Genomic DNA, 18,291 nt, shown 5'->3' on the forward strand with positions numbered 1-18,291 from the left:
CTGTATGCTTTCTTTCGTTTTTGCTGTGCCTGGGCTTTAACACTGCTGGCGATTCCCCCAAGCCTAAGAGGGCAGAGCATTAGAATGCAACCACCGTATTTACTTCTGAACTTTGTACTCAGAAACTGCTAACACTAATGAAATGTCGGGCCACATCTTCGCTAATACATATCGAGTCTGTTTGACCAATACAATTGTTCTATACTAGTTCACACAGAGTCGAATTTGGATAAGAATTGGGTAAAAAAAATAATAGGGTGTATCCCCGAAATGTTTTTCATTCTATGTTGTCTGTGATCAGAAAGCCCTTGGCATAACTTATATACTTTTGGCTAGCAGCTTAACAACTTAAATATGCCAAGCCTAGACCATCTTATCTACCTTGACAAAGTCAAAGATCCTGCTTGGGGATCCAACGGAGGGCTCTCCTATGATATTCTGCTGGCCACCGACAAAACATTGGCTTGAAGCAATGCCGATACCTACACGAAGGCTTTCCCTCCGCGAGCCTCGCATCGCCCAGCAACGGAAACCTCCCGATCTCGACCGCGAAGTTACGGTATGCTACACAAACTTTACCCATCCTTGCAAGACAAAGGCAATTGAGCCATGGAGAAGGTAAACGACGAAACAAGACATCCCACCCTCTAACCTACGTATACGCATAGCACAGATCCCCGAAGTCGAAAGTCCCCGGTCAATCAAACCCCGCTCAAACACCATATCAACCACTACCACAACGTCTACAGCCGGGTTGACATCCGCACCATCCCGGAACTCAAATCTGCCTTCGCATAACCAGCCGATGTCAATCTCGGGCCTTCCACAGCCAGCCACTACCGCAGCACCAACAAACTCTGGAGGTAATGGTGGCAATGGCGATGATCGCGCCATCCCATCCCGTCGTCGCAGTTTCTTGCCACAGCGGAGCACCTGGCAGAGGGGTGGTGGAGGAATGGTTCCTTCGGGTAGATCACAGCTACAGATGGAGGATAATACATTATTGATACGGCCACGCATTCAAGAAGCCCAGACTCCAGCGCCCCAGTCACCTGTGTCAGCCCCACCTGCTGAAACCTCGGCTCCCGTCCCGGACCTTCCACAGCCAATTCCTCCGCTATCGCCGTCAAAGCTATCCAGACCGGTGGCAAGTCTTACGCGAACCCAGGCTGTAGGCGTGAGCCGATTGGAGCGACCGGGGTCGGCGAATGCGCCTAAATCGGACACATTGAATTGTGTAGATGGACCTACCTCCCGCACTCGCCTGGAGAGAGCTGGGTCCTCCAGCACCACCAGCTCGCAATTATCGAGACCTCAGAGTGTGCATATGGCAGCAAAGGTTGAGAATCCTGGCTCGTCAAGCACGATAACCTCACAGGGATCGAGAACACAGAATAAATCCACACAGCGCTTAGAGAGGCCTGAACGGCTTGGATCAGGGAACACACCCATACCGGAGGCTAGGAAACCTCAAACTGCAAGCGTAACTCGATTGGAGAGGTCCGCATCGTTAAGGCAACCCATTGCGTCGACGAGAGTTACCACAACTGCGAACCATTCGCGGCACCAGAGCCAGGTTGTAGGTTCGACGAAGGGTCATACAGGTGCGAAACAAGGCGAGGGCAACATAAGCTTGACTCCGTCATTAAAGGCGAGCAAGCCTCAGTTCTCTACGTTCCAGCAACATTACAGTCCCAAAAAGGGACCGAAAACTAAGCCGCCTATTCCCCCTGCCTCGACATCCTCTACAGTCACAACTTTGGGGGCACGAGCTGGAATAGAGTCGTCCTCACAGACCCATCCGCACGTAGCAGCCCTGCAAATAGAACTCCTCCAACTCCATCTCCTTCATACCGACTCTATACGAGCTAAACGAGACTGGGAATACAATGTTGAAGAGCAACTGGGTAAACAGTACAAAACAGTCGTGGCCAAGTACCATACACTTCTCGCTCAAGAGCAAGCAGCGCAGCGTTATACCAACAACCAAGCTCTTAGCAAATTAGCGGCAGATAGCAAACCAAACACGAACAAAAGCAACACGAATGATCACAACGGTGCTTACGACTTCTCGGAGCAAATACAGGTATTGTCCCGTGTGATACAGGATGTCGCAACGCTTACAGATATGCGCGGGGGCAGATATATTTCGTGCGTCCGCACCTTTGGGAAATGGTTCGAACACGTGGCAAGGGTGAGACAGGGCAGGGCCGGAAGCCGGAATAGGCTCCGGCCCCAGGAATCAGCCGTTACCGTTAGCAAACGCAACGGCAGCGGCGATGATGACGACGATTGTAATTACGACACGGACCGGAACGGTGATAATGAACAGGACGCAAGCAGCCACAAGTACGAATTCATAGACCCCCTTAGCTTCAAGTGGAAGGAGGAAGTCACTGCGCTGGCTATGAAACTGGAACTCTGCGCCAGAGAGCTAGACTGCCTTGATGTGGATATGGGAATGGCAGGCGGCGAAGAAACAAGTGTCGATTTAGATACGGGTGGTCAATCCGGGGATGGATATCCCCCATCGTCTGCGTTGGTTCGCGTTGTGAAGGGTCATAAAATGCTGTTAGCGTCGATGATTGAGGAGTTGGAGGTTATGAGTGCGGTTGAGGCGGATGTTGGGGAGTTGGAGAGGTTGTGGGTTCGGGAGGCAGTTGATCGGCTGGGTTCCGGTGGCACCGCTGCTTTTGCTGGTGGTGAGAGGGAAGAGAGACGACCGGCTTGGGCTGTTGGGTAAGCTGAACGATACCCCCTGGCTTGGGCGTTTCGTTTCATGATGAATTGGAGGGGACTAGGCTTTCTTCGGTCTTCAAGAGCCACTGAATGAAATGGGAGGCATGACTATAATATGGATATTTCTAAGGTAATTTCTTTTCTTTTTTTCTTTCTCTCTCTCTCTTCTTCTTTTTTGTGGTCCTGGACGAGCAATAATGGATAATGAATATGAACATGATGAGAAGATCTCATGCTTTGATGATTGGCTTATACAGAGTTGATTTAATTGAATTTGATTTTTATTGAATACCTTTCAACATGGAATGACATATGCCATCCCAACTACCCAAACTTGTACCGCTTATCATTAAATTTGAGGGAGGCAAGCGGGACCTTTTGGGAGCTCTTCGTTACATACTAAGAGTGGGGTTTTCTGGGGGCGGGAGATCTACACGGTCCAGCCGATTTTTAGCGCGGTCCTTGATATGTTTCTGGCATGCGGCAATGAAGCGGCATGACAGCGTTCAAAGTGTCAAACGTGTTTAACGTTAGGAATCGGACACTGGGTAAGCGAAATGCCATTTCCCTCCATCGCTCAACCGATATTTGGCTACCGCTGTGGTTTCTCTATGTCTTGAAAGGGAAAAAAAGAGGGCACAAACATGGACCAAGGTGTACCATCTACAGTAGTAGAGGCATACCTGTAGACCCCATTGAGACCGATATATTGAACCAAACGTCTTTACAATTTGAGAGCAAGAGGAGGAGGAGAGAGAGAGTAAGGGTGGGAGGCATGCTGCCGTATGAACTAATAGATAACTTGTAGGTAGGTGGCCGGAATAAATTGCAATACAGCTACTAGTACTTCAAGGAGCATCAATCAAATACTAGTATTAAATGACTGTACCCAACTTCAATTCCCAACGCTAGGACAGTTAGGCTGCACGAGGTGCTCGTTAAGTCTCATTGGTTATAATTCCCATTGAACTTAGCACTGATATAGCTATTCGTATCAACTAGAGCGCTGTTGAATCTAACTAGTTAGTTGACTCAACGGTGGGGATGATGTCATCAACACGTATAAATCACGTGAATAGTAATATGTCAACATGTTCCAAGGTTGTTTCCGCCCCCACAGACCCCTTGGGAACAATCACAAGAGGAGGTCGGACTGATAACGACCTCGGGACATACCTGGGCATCAGCCTTTATATCGGCATCGGGAGTAGCCTTGGAGCTGCTATGATATCGGATTCACCAACTTTCAACCTATTCGTTTAGTGACCTGTGTGGCGTTTGTTTGTTCCTCCTCCAACTTCGCCAGCTACTACACACGCCGTCGCGATTGATAGCTTCTAGGAATCCATCACTATCAAGAACAATCAACTCACTTGGCCAGAAGTTTATAGTGGTTCTATGTACATGAGTTTTTCTCTAGCCAACCTCGAAAACACAGCTGTGCCAGCGCCGAAGCCCTAAGCCGTCCTAGCTTACTATCCATGCTGAATCGATCCTGGGAGACGTGTGGGTTTCTCGACTGATAATGCTTGGAAATTGAAAAAGTTTTCACTTAACTCGTTGCGGACCCTGTTGTTGTATGATTTTTCACAATGAAGTCGGTTTTGGAAAAGCGCCTTCTCAGGCGCGAGCTTGGCGAGTATACGCCTTTCTCCAGTATCGCGGGAATATATGGAGATAAAACTTGGATTGAGGATATGGATATTGTCAATGAACTGGGCGGTCATACTGGTTGCGTTAATGCCTTAAGGTATTGTATACCTTTTTTTTCCCACGCCCCCTTCCTGACGCCTTCCGCTTCTTGCATTTCCGGAGGCTGGGGGCCAGTGGATAGATGTGCGGATGACTTGCCCCTACACATGGATGTGCCATGATGAAATATATATCCTGACCCTTGTGTGTCTTTGTAGTTGGTCTACTTCGGGGAGACTTCTGGCCTCTGGTTCTGACGATCAGCACTTGAATATCTACTCCTATCAGCCTGATTCATCCACCGCACCCTTTTTCCTCAACACTACCATACAAACTGGTCACTCCGCAAACATATTTTCAGTAAAATTTATGCCACACTCCAATGACCGGACACTTGTCTCATGTGCAGGAGATTCCGAAGTCCGTGTTTTTGACATTGAGCACTCGGGCCGAATGTCTGTGTCATCAGAATTTGCTACTTCCGCGAGAAGTCGACGGTTCAATAACTTCTTTAACGGAATGTGGTACTTGACAGACGCGAACACGAATGCTCGTGTATATAGATCCCATGCGGACCGAGTGAAACGAATCGTCACGGAGTCCTCGCCGTACCTGTTCCTCACTTGCTCAGAGGATGGTGAGGTACGACAGTGGGATTTAAGACAGCCGTCTTCTGCATATCCTTCACCTCGTGGCGGGCAAGGTTTTATGGCTTATAGGCCCGGTCTTAACCATGATGACTCTAATGTTCCTCCACCGTTGATATCATACAAACGATATCACATCGACCTAAACAGTATATCCTGTTCTTCGAGTCAGCCGCAGTACATTGCTCTCGGAGGAGCACACTTGCACTGCTTCCTTCATGACAGGCGAATGCTGGGGCGTGACTTTCTTGCTGAACGAGGCAAGATGGGAAGTCTATCTCCTGGTCCCTGGAGTACTGATGATGATGCTATGAGTCAGGCAACTAGATGTGTTCGACGGTTTGCGCCCAACGCTCAGAAAAAAGTCAGATCTGGAGATAACGGTCATATCACAGCATGCAAGATAAGCGATGCCAACCCGAACGAAATAGTAGTCAGTTGGTCTGGGGATCACATATATAGCTTCGATATTATGCGCAGCCCTGATGCTAGAGATGCCAAGAACGCTGAAGAGCCAACTATTCAAGAAAACTCTCGTTCCAGAAAGACAAAAAAATCTAGGGCCCGAAAGCGGAAGCGAGAAAACACTAACCGTGCGTCCAGGGCAAGTAGCAATAGATACAACTCACGGTTAAGATCTGGCGGTAGCCAAGAAGACCCAGATATGTCTTTTAGAGTCAGATACGGGAATGGTCGGTCAGAGGATATTCCACTTGATTCTCTCCCAGGAGGTATCCCTGGCGCTCCTTCAGAGCTGATGGAAAGAGCACGAGAGTCAGTTCCCAACGAGGCCCAAAAGTTAAGCTTAAGAATCGCAAAGACTTTTGTTGAAATCCGGAAGCTACTATTTTCGGTTGATGCATCCGTGAGGGTGGCTGCTGAGACCGAAATAACGCCATTCACGGCATCTTTTACTTCCACTCTAGGACATGCTGCAACATGCCTATCTGAAATGGACGAGGTTATCAGGACATGGAGGTATCCACTCAACCCCTCCCACGATGATGTTTTATTCCAGCAAGCGCTGCGCAGGAATCGTGAAGCCTCCCGGCGCTTTGTACAAGCTTCAGGCACGTTAGCACGAGTGCTCGGGGGTCGCCTTCAAACACCATCGGATTCAGACAGCCCGCAGCTGGAATTATTCCACCAAATCGTACCTGCTCCAACTGAAAACGGAATGATAGATCCTTCGGCCCAATTTGGATACGATTTCCTAAAAGCAATCCTCCTCTGGCTCGAGGGTGGACGACAGTCTCTTTTGCGAGGCTTCAAGTGGAATCGCGCCCACCGTCACGATAGTGACAGATTTCCCATACCCGAAGATGCTGAAGAAGATTCCATTGAATCTATATTAATTCCATATCTGCGAAATCTAGCAGGGGATGATGCCATCAAAAACGTTGATGCGTCGAGATTTGAACATGATTCATCGCGCGTCTTGTTTGTCTCACAGTTAGCTGCTGTTAATGCATTTGCGGAATGCATTAAACTGTCTCTAACAGACCTTGTAGGGAGCGCTGCAGTTTCCGCAAGGGAAGAGGGTGGTGAGAGCAGTGAAGGCGGACCAGATTTGCAATCTTTGGATCGCAATACCTCCTTTCGATTCTGGGGCCTCAAGGTAGGCAGAGGAATACTCATGGAGGTGGGCGAGGGTGTCAACTTTGAATTCGTTAACCGTGCCTTTGGTGGTATTCGGGCTACTGTGGAAGAGGACGATGAAAATGATGATCAAAGGGAAAGAATCCAGGAGGACATTGATCCTGATGAGGAAGAGGAACAGATCGAAGAGGTTAGACTAATGACTTCTGCTGATCGAGGGACGAGCAGGAGCCAGCGACCAGCTGGTAATTCTATGAGCGACCAACCTCCACATGACCCAGAGTCACCAGTAGCTGGATCGCTAAACCAACGCCTGGCAGATCGTGATTCTGACGAAGAAGACTCTGGGACGGATGACGACGGCCCAGATGTCGCTTACGATTACCTCTCAGACTCAGAAAATAGCGGCCGCGCCAGCGACTCTGACGAGAGTGATGAATTTGGCGGGCCTGCTGGTCGGCTATTTGTCCGACGGGGTGGTAATCGGCGAAATGCAGTTGAAAGCCATGTTCCCTGTTCCACACATTTAAATGTTTATCGAGGACATTGCAATATAAAAACTGTCAAAGACGTGAATTATTTCGGATTAGACGACGAATATGTGGTTAGTGGCAGTGATTCTGGACATGTTTTTATCTGGGACCGGAAGACCTCGGATTTGGTCAACATTCTGGAGGGCGATAGCGACGTTGTCAACGTGGTTCAAGGTGAGATTTACCCATCCGAGAACGGTTTCATTGCAATCTCAGACATCTCATTCGGTATTCTATAGGCCATCCGTACGAACCAACTCTCGCTGTTTCTGGGATCGATCGAACTATCAAAATATTCTCTCCAGACACCCGAGCTCAACATAATGCCCGTCTAGGAATTAATATTGCTGATCCTGATGCGCACGCTAATATCGTTTCTGGAAGTCATGTTGGAGGAAACCAAACTGGTCGTCACGAACTTGGGCTTAAGAGCCGAAAGCGCATGCAGGACAGCTATCAGATAATGAGTCAAAATGACATCAACCGGCAGGGAGGGATGAACGAAGCTTTCATCACGGTACGTGGGATACAATTATTGACCGAGCACAGGACCATAGTGCCTTTCTCTGAATGGAACTCGTGGTTTGCATAAAGACGAAATAATAGTTCCATAAAGCACTTGTAGTCGGTGCCTTGCCCCTTCCCATTTTATCTCCTTTGGTTTTTCCTAATACTCATTTATATTCGTGTTATATAGAGGGGTATGCTGGCGCGCCTGGCAGCAGCGCTGAGAGAAAGACAGGTTATCCGAGGTACCATAGAGACTACAGAGGGTGGCCAAGGGGGTACCATCATCTTGGATGAGAATTGCAACGTGAGTTGGACAATTCCCTTTTGTCTTCTTATAGCTTTACGGCTACTGAGTATTAAGGCTGAAAACTGACGCTGTTGTAATTGACATATTGTTGACCGTTTTCACTGATAGGTTATGTGAATCCTCCCTGTGCCTCATCCCCTCCGTGAATATCATTAACCGGCGGGACACGGTCTTTTCTCATGTTTGACTATGGCGGTTTACACACGACAGACGGCAATGTCCATTATACCTACATTTTAATCCTCATATAATTACGAAATAACGGCATTTGATGCACTTCTTTTTCGGGTATGTTCAACAGCCAAGGATCACAATAGTTTGTAACGCTGTACGGGAGAGCAAAAGGCTAGATTTAGGGAAGATCGATAGTAGACACGCTATATATTTAGCCTGAACACATTTTATGCAGCCTACAATTTTAATGCTGTGCTCTTTTTTGTAAATGAGTGAAATGAAAATACTGTTGGTAATCAACTTGATGCTATTGTTGTTATTGTTGCTATCCAATAAGGGCGCCAACGAATATAAACATATCAATCGCATTAGGGTTCATGGGTCACCTGATACTATATAAAAAAAATCATTCCTTAACTTGACTGCGCCTAGATGTAAGTTCTGGTACGAACTTGTCGTTATGCGATATAAACACAAACATTGAGATAGGCTTGAGGAACCGCAAGCTGGGATAGCACGCTCTGAATACCTTTTCACCAAAACAAGAACGGAAAGTCTACTCACAAGAACGGAAGGGATCTTATTTTCCTTCCATTCCATGAAAATACCTGGACACGGAGATGACCCTCCTCCCTTGTTTTTGAACAGAGGAACCAACTGTTCAAGATGTCTGCCAAAATACAGTGTAACAGCCACGACAGCATGAACGACAATAAAAATCCTGGTATAGTCCTCCTTATGCAACGAGAGGATGCCACTGCTCTGCTGTATGCGGATCCTCATAACCCCATGCGCCACCTTCAGCGCGGCATCTTACATTCTCAGCTCGGATATCCTGATCTTGCGGCGGCAGATGCATATCGTGCGCTAACCTTGTTTGAGGCCATGATTGATCTGGATTCTAGCGAGTACAGGCCTCGGAAAAAGGTGGGTTTGGATGCTGTGGAGCTGATTAGTTCCTCTGGGCTTGTGGATAGGGATACCTCCATGAATGTTCATGTTGGGACTGGTGGAAGTGATTATGGCGAGCACGAATGTTACGACGATGATGTAGATCAGAACGGGCACATGGAGGAAGACGAAGAGGAAGAAGAAGGTTTTGAACCCATCTCTCAAGACGAATATACGGAAAATATCTGTAATGTGTACATATTGCTCGTCAAAAGTCTCGTTCGGTGCGGCTGCATGAGAGACGCATATGGTTTTTGCATTCAGGCCATGAGCCTCCCGGACTCTGAGCTTAAATCCAGCTTGGACATATTTGAAGAGCAACTCGCTATCATAAAGCGTTCGATTATGGATCGCCAACGGTTGGGGCAGCAAATGGAGAAATGTGGAGATTCCACCAACAATCAAGACCTGGAAACTGAGGCGGAGATGTTCGCGAGATTTCAGCCTTCTGATCTTAGTGCACAAGGTCGTGCAAAGAGGGTTCTCTACCCATGGAATACATACGAACCAGATCGCTGTGCGCCTGAGACTTTGCAGCTACTGAATGAAAGGCTGAAGACAGTAGCTCCCAAGTGTGAGGTGCGTGCTGTCGCGCTGCCTGCGCTTCACCACAGCTGCTTTGGCGAAAACCTTTCCAGAAAACAGGAGGAACAAGAACAAGAAGTTTCCATTCAACTTGGCCTTGTAGCTACCGAAGACATTGCCCCTGGCGAGACTTTCCTACATGAATCTTCCCTTTTAACTGCCACGAATCGTCTGCACGACAACCTGTGCAACGCCTGCAATGGGCCGATCCCGGAGCTCTCCGCGACTAATTACCCCGTCGCCTGCGAAGACTGCGAAGATACCATCTTCTGCAGCCGGGAATGCCACAATCTTGCCCAGGAAGTCTATCATGCGGCCGAATGCGGGAAGGAGGGCCTTGAGTCCATCGGGAAGGACATTCAGGATCCCAAGGACAAAGCTGACTACCTCTATCTGTTGCTGTTAGGCCGCGCAATTGCTATGGCTGAGACACAAAAAATACATCCCCTGGACTTGCCTGAGGTGAAGTATATTTGGGGCGACTTTTACCCTCCGGATGACAGCATGCTTCCTCAAACCTCACCGTCACCATTAAATAACAGCAAGAACAACCCCCATCCCCCCTCCGCAACCCTCCCTTTCTCCTTCCATCTGTCAATCCTCCAACCAACCCGCATCCTAGAGGAAATGGGACTGGATCCCTTCGAAACCCTCCCCTTCTACGATACCTGGGTGCTAAACACCCTCTACGCCAAATTCCGCGGCACCGCGTCCGGCCGCCTATCGACCTGGGATGGAGGGCCGGAGGTTTGTGCTGTTCACCCGCTCTGGTGTTTGGCGAATCATTCGTGTGACCCTAACGTGCGCTGGGAGTGGGGTGGAGAGATTAATTTTACGGTTAGGAAAGAGGACGAGAGGGTCAAATGGGGTGGGCGCAAGAGCCCTGGGAGTGGAAATTGGGCGGGAATTAAACGTGGGGAGGAAATATTGAATCATTACTGTGATGTGGGCTTGGGATTAAAGGAGAGGAGGGAATGGGCCATGGGGGCGTTGGGAGGTGCTTGTCGGTGTGAAAGGTGTGCGTGGGAGGAGCGGGAGACAGGCTTAGCAGAAGGGTGAATGTCTTTAGAGGGTCGAATATTTTCTTCTCCTTTACTCCCCCGTTCAGCCCCCCCGGGTTCATTCCGTTTCGTGATTCCTCTCCGTCCTGTGTTTAAATGGATATTGTACTTTGTCAATTTTCTTTCTTATCATGAATATGTATCCAGAGCTAACTAACCAAAGTAGACAAAGATTAGAACTCGGGGAAAGAAACCGATATTGACAGGTAATTAACACAGCCCATACTCCTCGTCATATTTTCGTAATCATTATCAACAACGCGATAGAGTCTAATATACAGATATGTCCATCTTTCCTTCATCCAATAAAAAATAAAAATATAAAAAACAACTTTTCTCTTTATCGAGCCATCCAGGCTCCTATTTCCTCGGCACTCATATGAAACCAGGCGAAAAATAACAGTGCAAAATGCTGAAAACATATGGAGTAAAGAAATCGAGATAATGATCAAATAAGCAATGATGAGGCATTGGGTGGTACGGATGGCGAAGAATGGGGACCAAGGATAATTCGATAAGATATCAACAGAACTGCCTTTGAGCGAAATCGAAAAACTGCTAGCAGAGATTGGAAGAACGAAAAATGAGGGAAACAATCTGAAAGAAAAACACTTCTAATCATTGAGGAAGTTCATTGAGCATGAGTAACAAGTTCCTCGTACAGATTGTCAGGAATCTTTCGTACGATTAAGACAGTAAGGGCGATGATTTCTTTGGCATCAAGTGCCGGAAGAGACCGTAGAATTTTATTTGGACTGCATAACCAAATGTCAGCAAATGGAACATGCAGATAAATGCAAGGGAGGGAAATAACAAGAACAAGTTTCAATCCAGAAATTTTGGTTTGCGGATACCTAAACATACCTGGGACTTGCCAAAATCGTATCCCGTAGCCTGATCAACTGAGCAACAATGCACAGGATATTCAAATGCGGTCCATATGCGAAAAGGAAATCCCAGAGGTGGAGAACCTCAGGTAGAGGCGGGGTGCAGGCGCATAGCGTGAGAACAGACGGGAATGCATATAATTCAGCGTACATTCCCCTACTAAATAGGTGGTTTGCCAGTTTGGGCTCAACAACTTCCAGACATCTATCCACCAGCTTAAGTCCCTTGTGTACCCCGTCCATGGTACCTCTGACATAGCCAGGACATTCTCGGATAATGAAATAATGAAAAAGAGCAAACGCCTCTACTTCGCTCCTGGAAGCGTATAAAAATGGAGCACAAAGAACGTTCATTCCCTGCACGTAGATCGCGGGCTCAGAAGCTGTGTGCGAGGTTGTAGAAGGGGTATTACAAGGTGCGGAAGAGAAACCATCTGTTGTAGACGGCGAGGGCTCTGGTGAAGGATCGCCCGGACGACATGCTTGTTGGGATAAGAGAGGGAGTTTCGCGGTTGTTTCTTTTGAGTCGTGGATTTTCCAAGCAACAGCATTGAGCAAGCGAATCAAACTCGCCTCCGTGACACGGCGCTTGAAAAGGGGATCTGTAGCTAAAGTGCGGAAAGTATCATTGCGGATTTTTGTATATGCTGGAGAGCGTCCTCGATGTACAAGCGAGAGGTATTCGTCCGTCGGAAGCGGTGCAACGTTTAGAAGGGCAAGCCAAAGGTAAATGCGATGAGGGGACTGAGGCAATTAAGTTAACTAGAAAGCTACACAATTGAGTATTTCGAGGACATGGAAACACCATACCATTCCATCACCGTCAGAATCAACTCTACTAGACAAAACAAGATATCTCAGGTCCTGCAAACCATCTGCAATGTTACCCCCGGGAGGGCCATCCCTTAGCAATGCATCCAAACCGGACTTTTTCCCCTGGAGCCCTAATGAACCGGATTTTCTTCCGCTAGTAGGCCGTTTATGAGGTTGGTATTGATGTCCGTGTTGAGGCTGTTGCTGTATAGCGGTGATGCTATTAGCGGTGACATCACTATTGGATCGAGTTCGAGCTCGAGTACGGGTCGTCGCTGATACAGGTTGCAGCACATTTTGGTAGCCCGCATGTTCTTCTGTACGCTCCCGGTGGCTGGCGGCGTTGCGCTGGAGAGTCGGGCGGGGTTGAGGAGGGAATGTTGGGGAATGTGAAGAGAGACTTTGATGGGATTGGTATCTACGGAGGGTTCGAGCGGTCTGGGGTGATGGCGGAGGAACACCAGAAGCTGGCGGGAACTGGTACTGAGATAAGCTTTTCTGGCTCATTCTTGCTGTGGCTGCGAGGAGGACAATAATTGAGGATAGCTGGAAATCAGTGATGCCAAGATAGAGAGGAACCCGCCCAAATCATGGCTCCTTGGTGAAAGCAGGCGTTGATTTGAAATAGCGTGATGGTTATCGTGCCAGCTGAGTTGTTGAGATTTCATTCTGGCGATGTTGTTGGCGGCGATGTTGTTGGTTGAGCATGGATGCAATGTGGAGAATTCCAGATCGGCGCTAAAATCGGCGGTTGCGCTTGTTTTGGACGCCGTGCTGAAAGAATACACGCGCCGCGACTTAAGTGCGCGCTTAGAGATACATAACCACGCATCCTATTTCCGGAAGGATAGAGTGCTCAACTAAAGGCGCTGGTCAACCCCCTTAAAAACGCAAGAGCCATCAAATGAAAAATTTCTGTTTCTTCTAGAGAAATATGAATCCTTTCGACCCAAAATAGACCTAAAACTCCTATGCAAACCCAAGGTATGACACAAAAAAACTCATATTTTCTTGAAATCCCATTATTCATTGTCCTTTGTCGTCATTCCTCCCTGTCCAGCACTAGTCACGGTGGATGTCGTTACTGTCGTACCGCCTGTCAAGCTCCCAACAAATTCCTGATAACGAAATATCTCCGACCTTTTTGCTGCTCCTCCGAAACCCATTGATTTTGCTCCTTTGGACCCAAATGTGCTCTTTCCGGTGAAACCGTTAACTACTTCGTTGACTTCCCTCTCCGTTAAGGGACTTACGTCTGCCTCGGGGCTCGTATTAAGGAGGGCGTCCCGTAGCTCATCCATATCTATCTGACCACTATCATCTTCGTCAAAAGCTGCAAACGCATTGAGGAGCTCCTGTGTGGAGGAAAGGGGGCCAAGGAGGTTCGCAATTGAGTTTAGATACGTGTGTAGATTAAGGGTTTGTGGCGCCCCAGGGGGGAAATATTGAGAAGTAGCTGCAGAGGAAGAATCTTGCCCTAAACCGGAGAAATACGTTGTGTGAGATATGTCCAGGAATGGTGTGACTAAAATATAGGGGCAATGAATAATGGGGATGGAAATTACCTAAATTCAGTAGGATGTCAGCGACATCCTCTCGATTAACTTGCCCGTCATTATCTCGATCAAGCACTTGAAACGCTTCACGCATTTCACGTAGTTGAGCTTGCGGCAATCTGCTCAGGGTGTCACCATTCATGGCTAGTCTGTCTGTCAACTTCGATCCCATCATCGAGGCCGTGCTCTCGTTTTGCCCATGGGAGACTCTGGTTGGTGAAACTGGGACTTCCCTACGTCCCGGGATTAACGGCGAAAATTGGCTATCTGAGAAAATGGATCCATCGTCTGCGACGTGTGACTGCTTTAGTTTGCTGGGGGACTGGATGGGCGTGGGTCCTTTGCTGCTAGGGCTACCGGGCGTATTGGGACGAATGACCGTGTTAGGGGAAGCAGCAATAGAGGGTCGCCGGAAGGGAGAAGTGCGAGGAGAACCAAAGGAAAGAGGGGAGGGTTTGTATGGGGTTGTATTTGGTGTGACCTGAGGATAAATAGAAAATGCTTTAGCGGAGAAGGATGAAGGCACCGAACGCTGCAATTGGTACATACCATGATGACTAGGTTCTCCAAATGAAGAACATTTAGACACAGCGTTCAAAACCTAGCCGCTACTATGCCCCCAACCAGTAATTGTAGCTTGGTAATAGGTAATATCGAGTATCTGTTGTAGTTATTGTTGCTTTCTCTGCCTCAGACCATCGGTGCCACTTAACCTGTCTGAAACGGGAAAGAAGTAAACAATCGGATTATGGATTGTCCGATATTTCCCCACACTCGGATATAGTATAATCCGGAGCACGCTTACTTAACCGGTATGGCTTGGTGGCACGTGCATTGTTCGAGACAACGAGATGAAGTTAAGATGTTGGCAGAAGCCGGGGAAGATTTAGACAGCGGCTGACTCCTGAAACCTGCTGGATCATGGATTACGGTCGTGCCCGTTCTTGTTTTTATCAATTGTAGCGTTCTCTGCAGACGAATGGCGTGAATGCACTTCCTGTGAGGAAGAGAAACAGTGGTGTGTATTTTTGACTTTTGCCCAGCTGCCCCTGAACCTTTTTCTCGACCAACCCCAATATTTATGCTAAATAAATATCCGCTAACGTGCATGTGAGGCTGTGAGGCCATTTTAAAACCCGCATACATCGCCAGACGTGGATAAATATGCGACTGTCATCCCCGCTGGACGGCTCAATATTCTATTCTATATCTGTCAATCATGAGTGCTATCTCCCATCGTCCCGGTACGAATGGCTCGTCTTGTGAGAGACGGACGTCGTTTACGTCTATCCCGACGTCTGCTACCTCCTCAAGCCAACCTGCCTACAATGGGCCGCAAAAACTTCCTTCCCAGACTTCCCTGCGTCGACGATCCCCAAATAGTTCATTATCATCCTCGCGCCCGCTATCTGCCCAATCGTACACCAGCTTCCAGGCGAAACATAAACGGCTAAAGTCCCAATACCCTCTAGACTCTCCAGAGCTGCATGTCGAGTATATTCTTGTCGCCTCGTTCCATGTCGACCGCGGCCCCATTATGGAACACCAATATCCCAGTGCGATTAGCGGCGATGAACATATGTTGGCGGAACTCATGTTACCAGATCAAACGCATGTTCGCAGCCAAGATTGGACCATATTTTTCCTTCACAAGGATGCTGGGACGGAGGAAGAGAACGAATATGTGGAACCATCCGCAGGCCAACATGCTGAAAACAATATCAATAGCCAGGAAAATGGGGGACTGAATGACGACGGTTCGGAGGTATCTGAGGCTGATGAAGGCGAAGATGATGAGGACAATGCGGAAGGCCCACCGCTAATGTATGTCTTAAATCTTGTCAACACGAAACAAGATACATCAGTAAAACGGTATGTTATGGTAGCTCTCTTGATTTTATTATATGTGAGTCTAATATCATTCCAGAGGAGCTGTTGTTAAAGCCATGGCAATTTGTACCCGCCATTCTTTTCTTCATATATACAAGGTTTGTCACACAATGCAACCCACCACATTCTGCTCATCTTTCCAAGGCAGTTAATTTATATATATAGCCTTTACTTCTGCTGGCGTTGGAAGATTACTTTAAATCCCCTTTTCCGGAAACCCTAGCCGCATTGTATCACTCACTAAATGCAATGGATCTCTCATTGTTGCCCCGATTTACCTACCTTGAACGGCATATCCTGCAGGCTAGTGACGCAAAAGATATGTTCATCGAGAAATTTGAGCAGATGATTAAGCAAAGATCGACAGATGAAAAGTTTCTCCGTGACACCGAGGGATCCCCCCAAAAGCATTCCTCTTCCCCTCCGAAGCACGCCCTTCCCAGAGATACCCATGAATTTGAATCGAAAATTATTTATAACGATATTGCAATACCAGTCAAAGTCCCTTCAGCCATTTCTCCGGAAACTGTCGGCAACTTCTCTCTTATCAAACTCATACAAATCTTTTCTGGTCCTCACGCTAGTTCACCACAGCCTTTTGCGCTGCACCCTCACCTTACTAGCAGCGGGGCATATACGCATCCTATTATTGTCTTGGTCAATGCCTTGCTAACTCAGAAACGTGTTATATTCTTGGGTCATAACCGCCCGTCCGGGGAAGTTGCTGAGGCTGTTCTCGCTGCTTGTTCCTTGGCATCCGGGGGCATTCTACGAGGTTTTACGCGACATGCATTCCCATATACTGATCTGACTAAAATTGATGAACTTCTGAAGGTCCCGGGATTTGTGGCCGGTGTCACCAACCCGGCTTTTGCTAACCACCATGAATGGTGGGATCTTCTGTGCGATCTTCCGAGCGGTCGAATGAAAATCAGCAGTTGTATCGAACCAGCTCCCGTTACAGAGGGGTCTCTATATTTCCAACAGCTAAATTTACCCGCACAATCATCAGCACTCAATTCTGGATCTTCGTCGGGTGATCTAACTGGCGACTCCACTTTTATGGACGATATCATACGGAGCGTTGCATCGCGACACGGAGAGGGAGCCATCCGTGCAAAGTGGCGGGCTTACATCACGAAGTTTACCAGAATTTCTGCGACTTTCGAGCAAACAGTCTACGGGGCAACTGCACTTCATATCATTGCGCCTAGCGATGATTCCGTTGACGATCAACCAGAAGGCCAGACTGGGAGTTCCGACCTAGCTTATCTTCGTGGGCATGGTTACGTTTGGCCCGACGAGCTAACCAAACAGCGTGAATTAACTGCTTGGGTATCTCGAATCGAAGGCTGGAGGAATACTCGTTCGTATTACTATTTCATCCAAGACACTGCGGCACTCTATCTTGCGGGGCGTCCCGTCCAATCTATCGATATCCACCATCATCATGATAGGTTGCGGTCGCTTAAACTGAGCCGCGCAGATTCAGCACAGATCTATCTTGCCCTCTCTCACGTTTGCCAAGACTATAATTCCATATGCCAACTTCTAACAGTCACCCCGGAAAGTCAGGCAGGCCTGTTTTACCTTTCTATGGGGCTTTTCCACCCCGACCCAATGATACGAGAAACTGTTCTCGATCTTTTGGACAGAATTGCTGCGCACGAAGCTGGCCGTCATTTCTGGGCACAGCTGAGCCGGTTCACCAAACTTACATATTTTAGATTAAAAAAGGAGATAGACTCTAAAGCCAGCCCCGATGGAGATTCTCAAAACGAATCGTCTGGGCAAGGATGGGCCAGGAGAAGCTAGACATATATTCCCTCCTTGTTCGACCGAGATGCCCACATATTCAACGTTTGTTACTCTTATAAAGGTGCATCTGAACATTCACTCTTATTCCATGAATTCCGTTTCTTTTAGCGTTCTATAATACATCACCCATACTCCATTATTCATACTTCCATAGCCATCTCCCGCTGGCGTCCAATATTTTTCCCTTCCATTTTGTGATGGTAAATGCATCTCACCTTTTTGTCATCAGCATAAGCCTGCCAGCTGCCAGCACCATCTTTCCATATACCACACACACGCACACACACATATATATATATATTTATATATATCTATATACATTTGGCATACCCCTCCTCCACCTTGACCATGCTTAAACCTCAAGAATGCAAATTATTCTCGCACATTTTCATCATTTCTATATTAACCAATTTCCCCTGTTTATGGATGTCCCTTCCCGCTCCAATTGAAAACTGGGATTTGTATTTTTGTCTTGATCCATCCTTGCGGTTGGAAGCGTGGATGAATAAACGCAATGTTTTGGAGTATA

The 18,291-nt window shown here is 47.7% G+C and overlaps 6 protein-coding genes across 6 annotated transcripts; 4 read left to right on the forward strand and 2 right to left on the reverse strand.

Annotated features, from left to right (window-relative positions):
• Positions 1–472: 472 nt before the first annotated feature.
• Positions 473–2,743, forward strand: HCBG_00658 (uncharacterized protein; the record flags this gene model as incomplete). The annotated part of the gene is made up of 2 exons (XM_045427708.1): positions 473–559; positions 674–2,743. The coding sequence occupies 2 exons, from the start codon at positions 473–475 to the stop codon at positions 2,741–2,743; spliced, it is 2,157 nt and encodes a 718-aa protein (XP_045291683.1).
• A 1,588-nt stretch (positions 2,744–4,331) lies between these two features.
• On the forward strand, positions 4,332–8,144 carry HCBG_00659 (WD domain-containing protein; the record flags this gene model as incomplete). The annotated part of the gene is made up of 5 exons (XM_045427709.1): positions 4,332–4,489; positions 4,650–7,384; positions 7,450–7,727; positions 7,908–8,024; positions 8,136–8,144. 5 exons carry the CDS (start codon positions 4,332–4,334, stop codon positions 8,142–8,144), a joined length of 3,297 nt encoding a protein of 1,098 aa, XP_045291684.1.
• A 723-nt stretch (positions 8,145–8,867) lies between these two features.
• Positions 8,868–10,796, forward strand: HCBG_00660 (uncharacterized protein; the record flags this gene model as incomplete). Its single annotated transcript, XM_045427710.1, has 1 exon — positions 8,868–10,796. One exon carries the CDS (start codon positions 8,868–8,870, stop codon positions 10,794–10,796), a length of 1,929 nt encoding a protein of 642 aa, XP_045291685.1.
• Positions 10,797–10,977: 181 nt separating this feature from the next.
• HCBG_00661 (cell division control protein) lies at positions 10,978–13,176 on the reverse strand (the record flags this gene model as incomplete). Its single annotated transcript, XM_045427711.1, has 3 exons — positions 10,978–11,553; positions 11,663–12,429; positions 12,496–13,176. The coding sequence occupies 3 exons, from the start codon at positions 13,003–13,005 to the stop codon at positions 11,430–11,432; spliced, it is 1,401 nt and encodes a 466-aa protein (XP_045291686.1).
• A 344-nt stretch (positions 13,177–13,520) lies between these two features.
• Positions 13,521–14,717, reverse strand: HCBG_00662 (uncharacterized protein; the record flags this gene model as incomplete). The annotated part of the gene is made up of 2 exons (XM_045427712.1): positions 13,521–13,975; positions 14,064–14,717. The coding sequence occupies 2 exons, from the start codon at positions 14,599–14,601 to the stop codon at positions 13,521–13,523; spliced, it is 993 nt and encodes a 330-aa protein (XP_045291687.1).
• A 556-nt stretch (positions 14,718–15,273) lies between these two features.
• HCBG_00663 (uncharacterized protein) lies at positions 15,274–17,989 on the forward strand (the record flags this gene model as incomplete). Its single annotated transcript, XM_045427713.1, has 3 exons — positions 15,274–15,926; positions 15,982–16,042; positions 16,110–17,989. The coding sequence occupies 3 exons, from the start codon at positions 15,274–15,276 to the stop codon at positions 17,757–17,759; spliced, it is 2,364 nt and encodes a 787-aa protein (XP_045291688.1).
• Positions 17,990–18,291: the final 302 nt, after the last annotated feature.

This window comes from Histoplasma capsulatum (assembly GCF_000150115.1).
Source record: "Histoplasma capsulatum G186AR genomic scaffold supercont2.1, whole genome shotgun sequence".
Lineage (NCBI taxonomy): Eukaryota > Fungi > Ascomycota > Eurotiomycetes > Onygenales > Ajellomycetaceae > Histoplasma > Histoplasma capsulatum.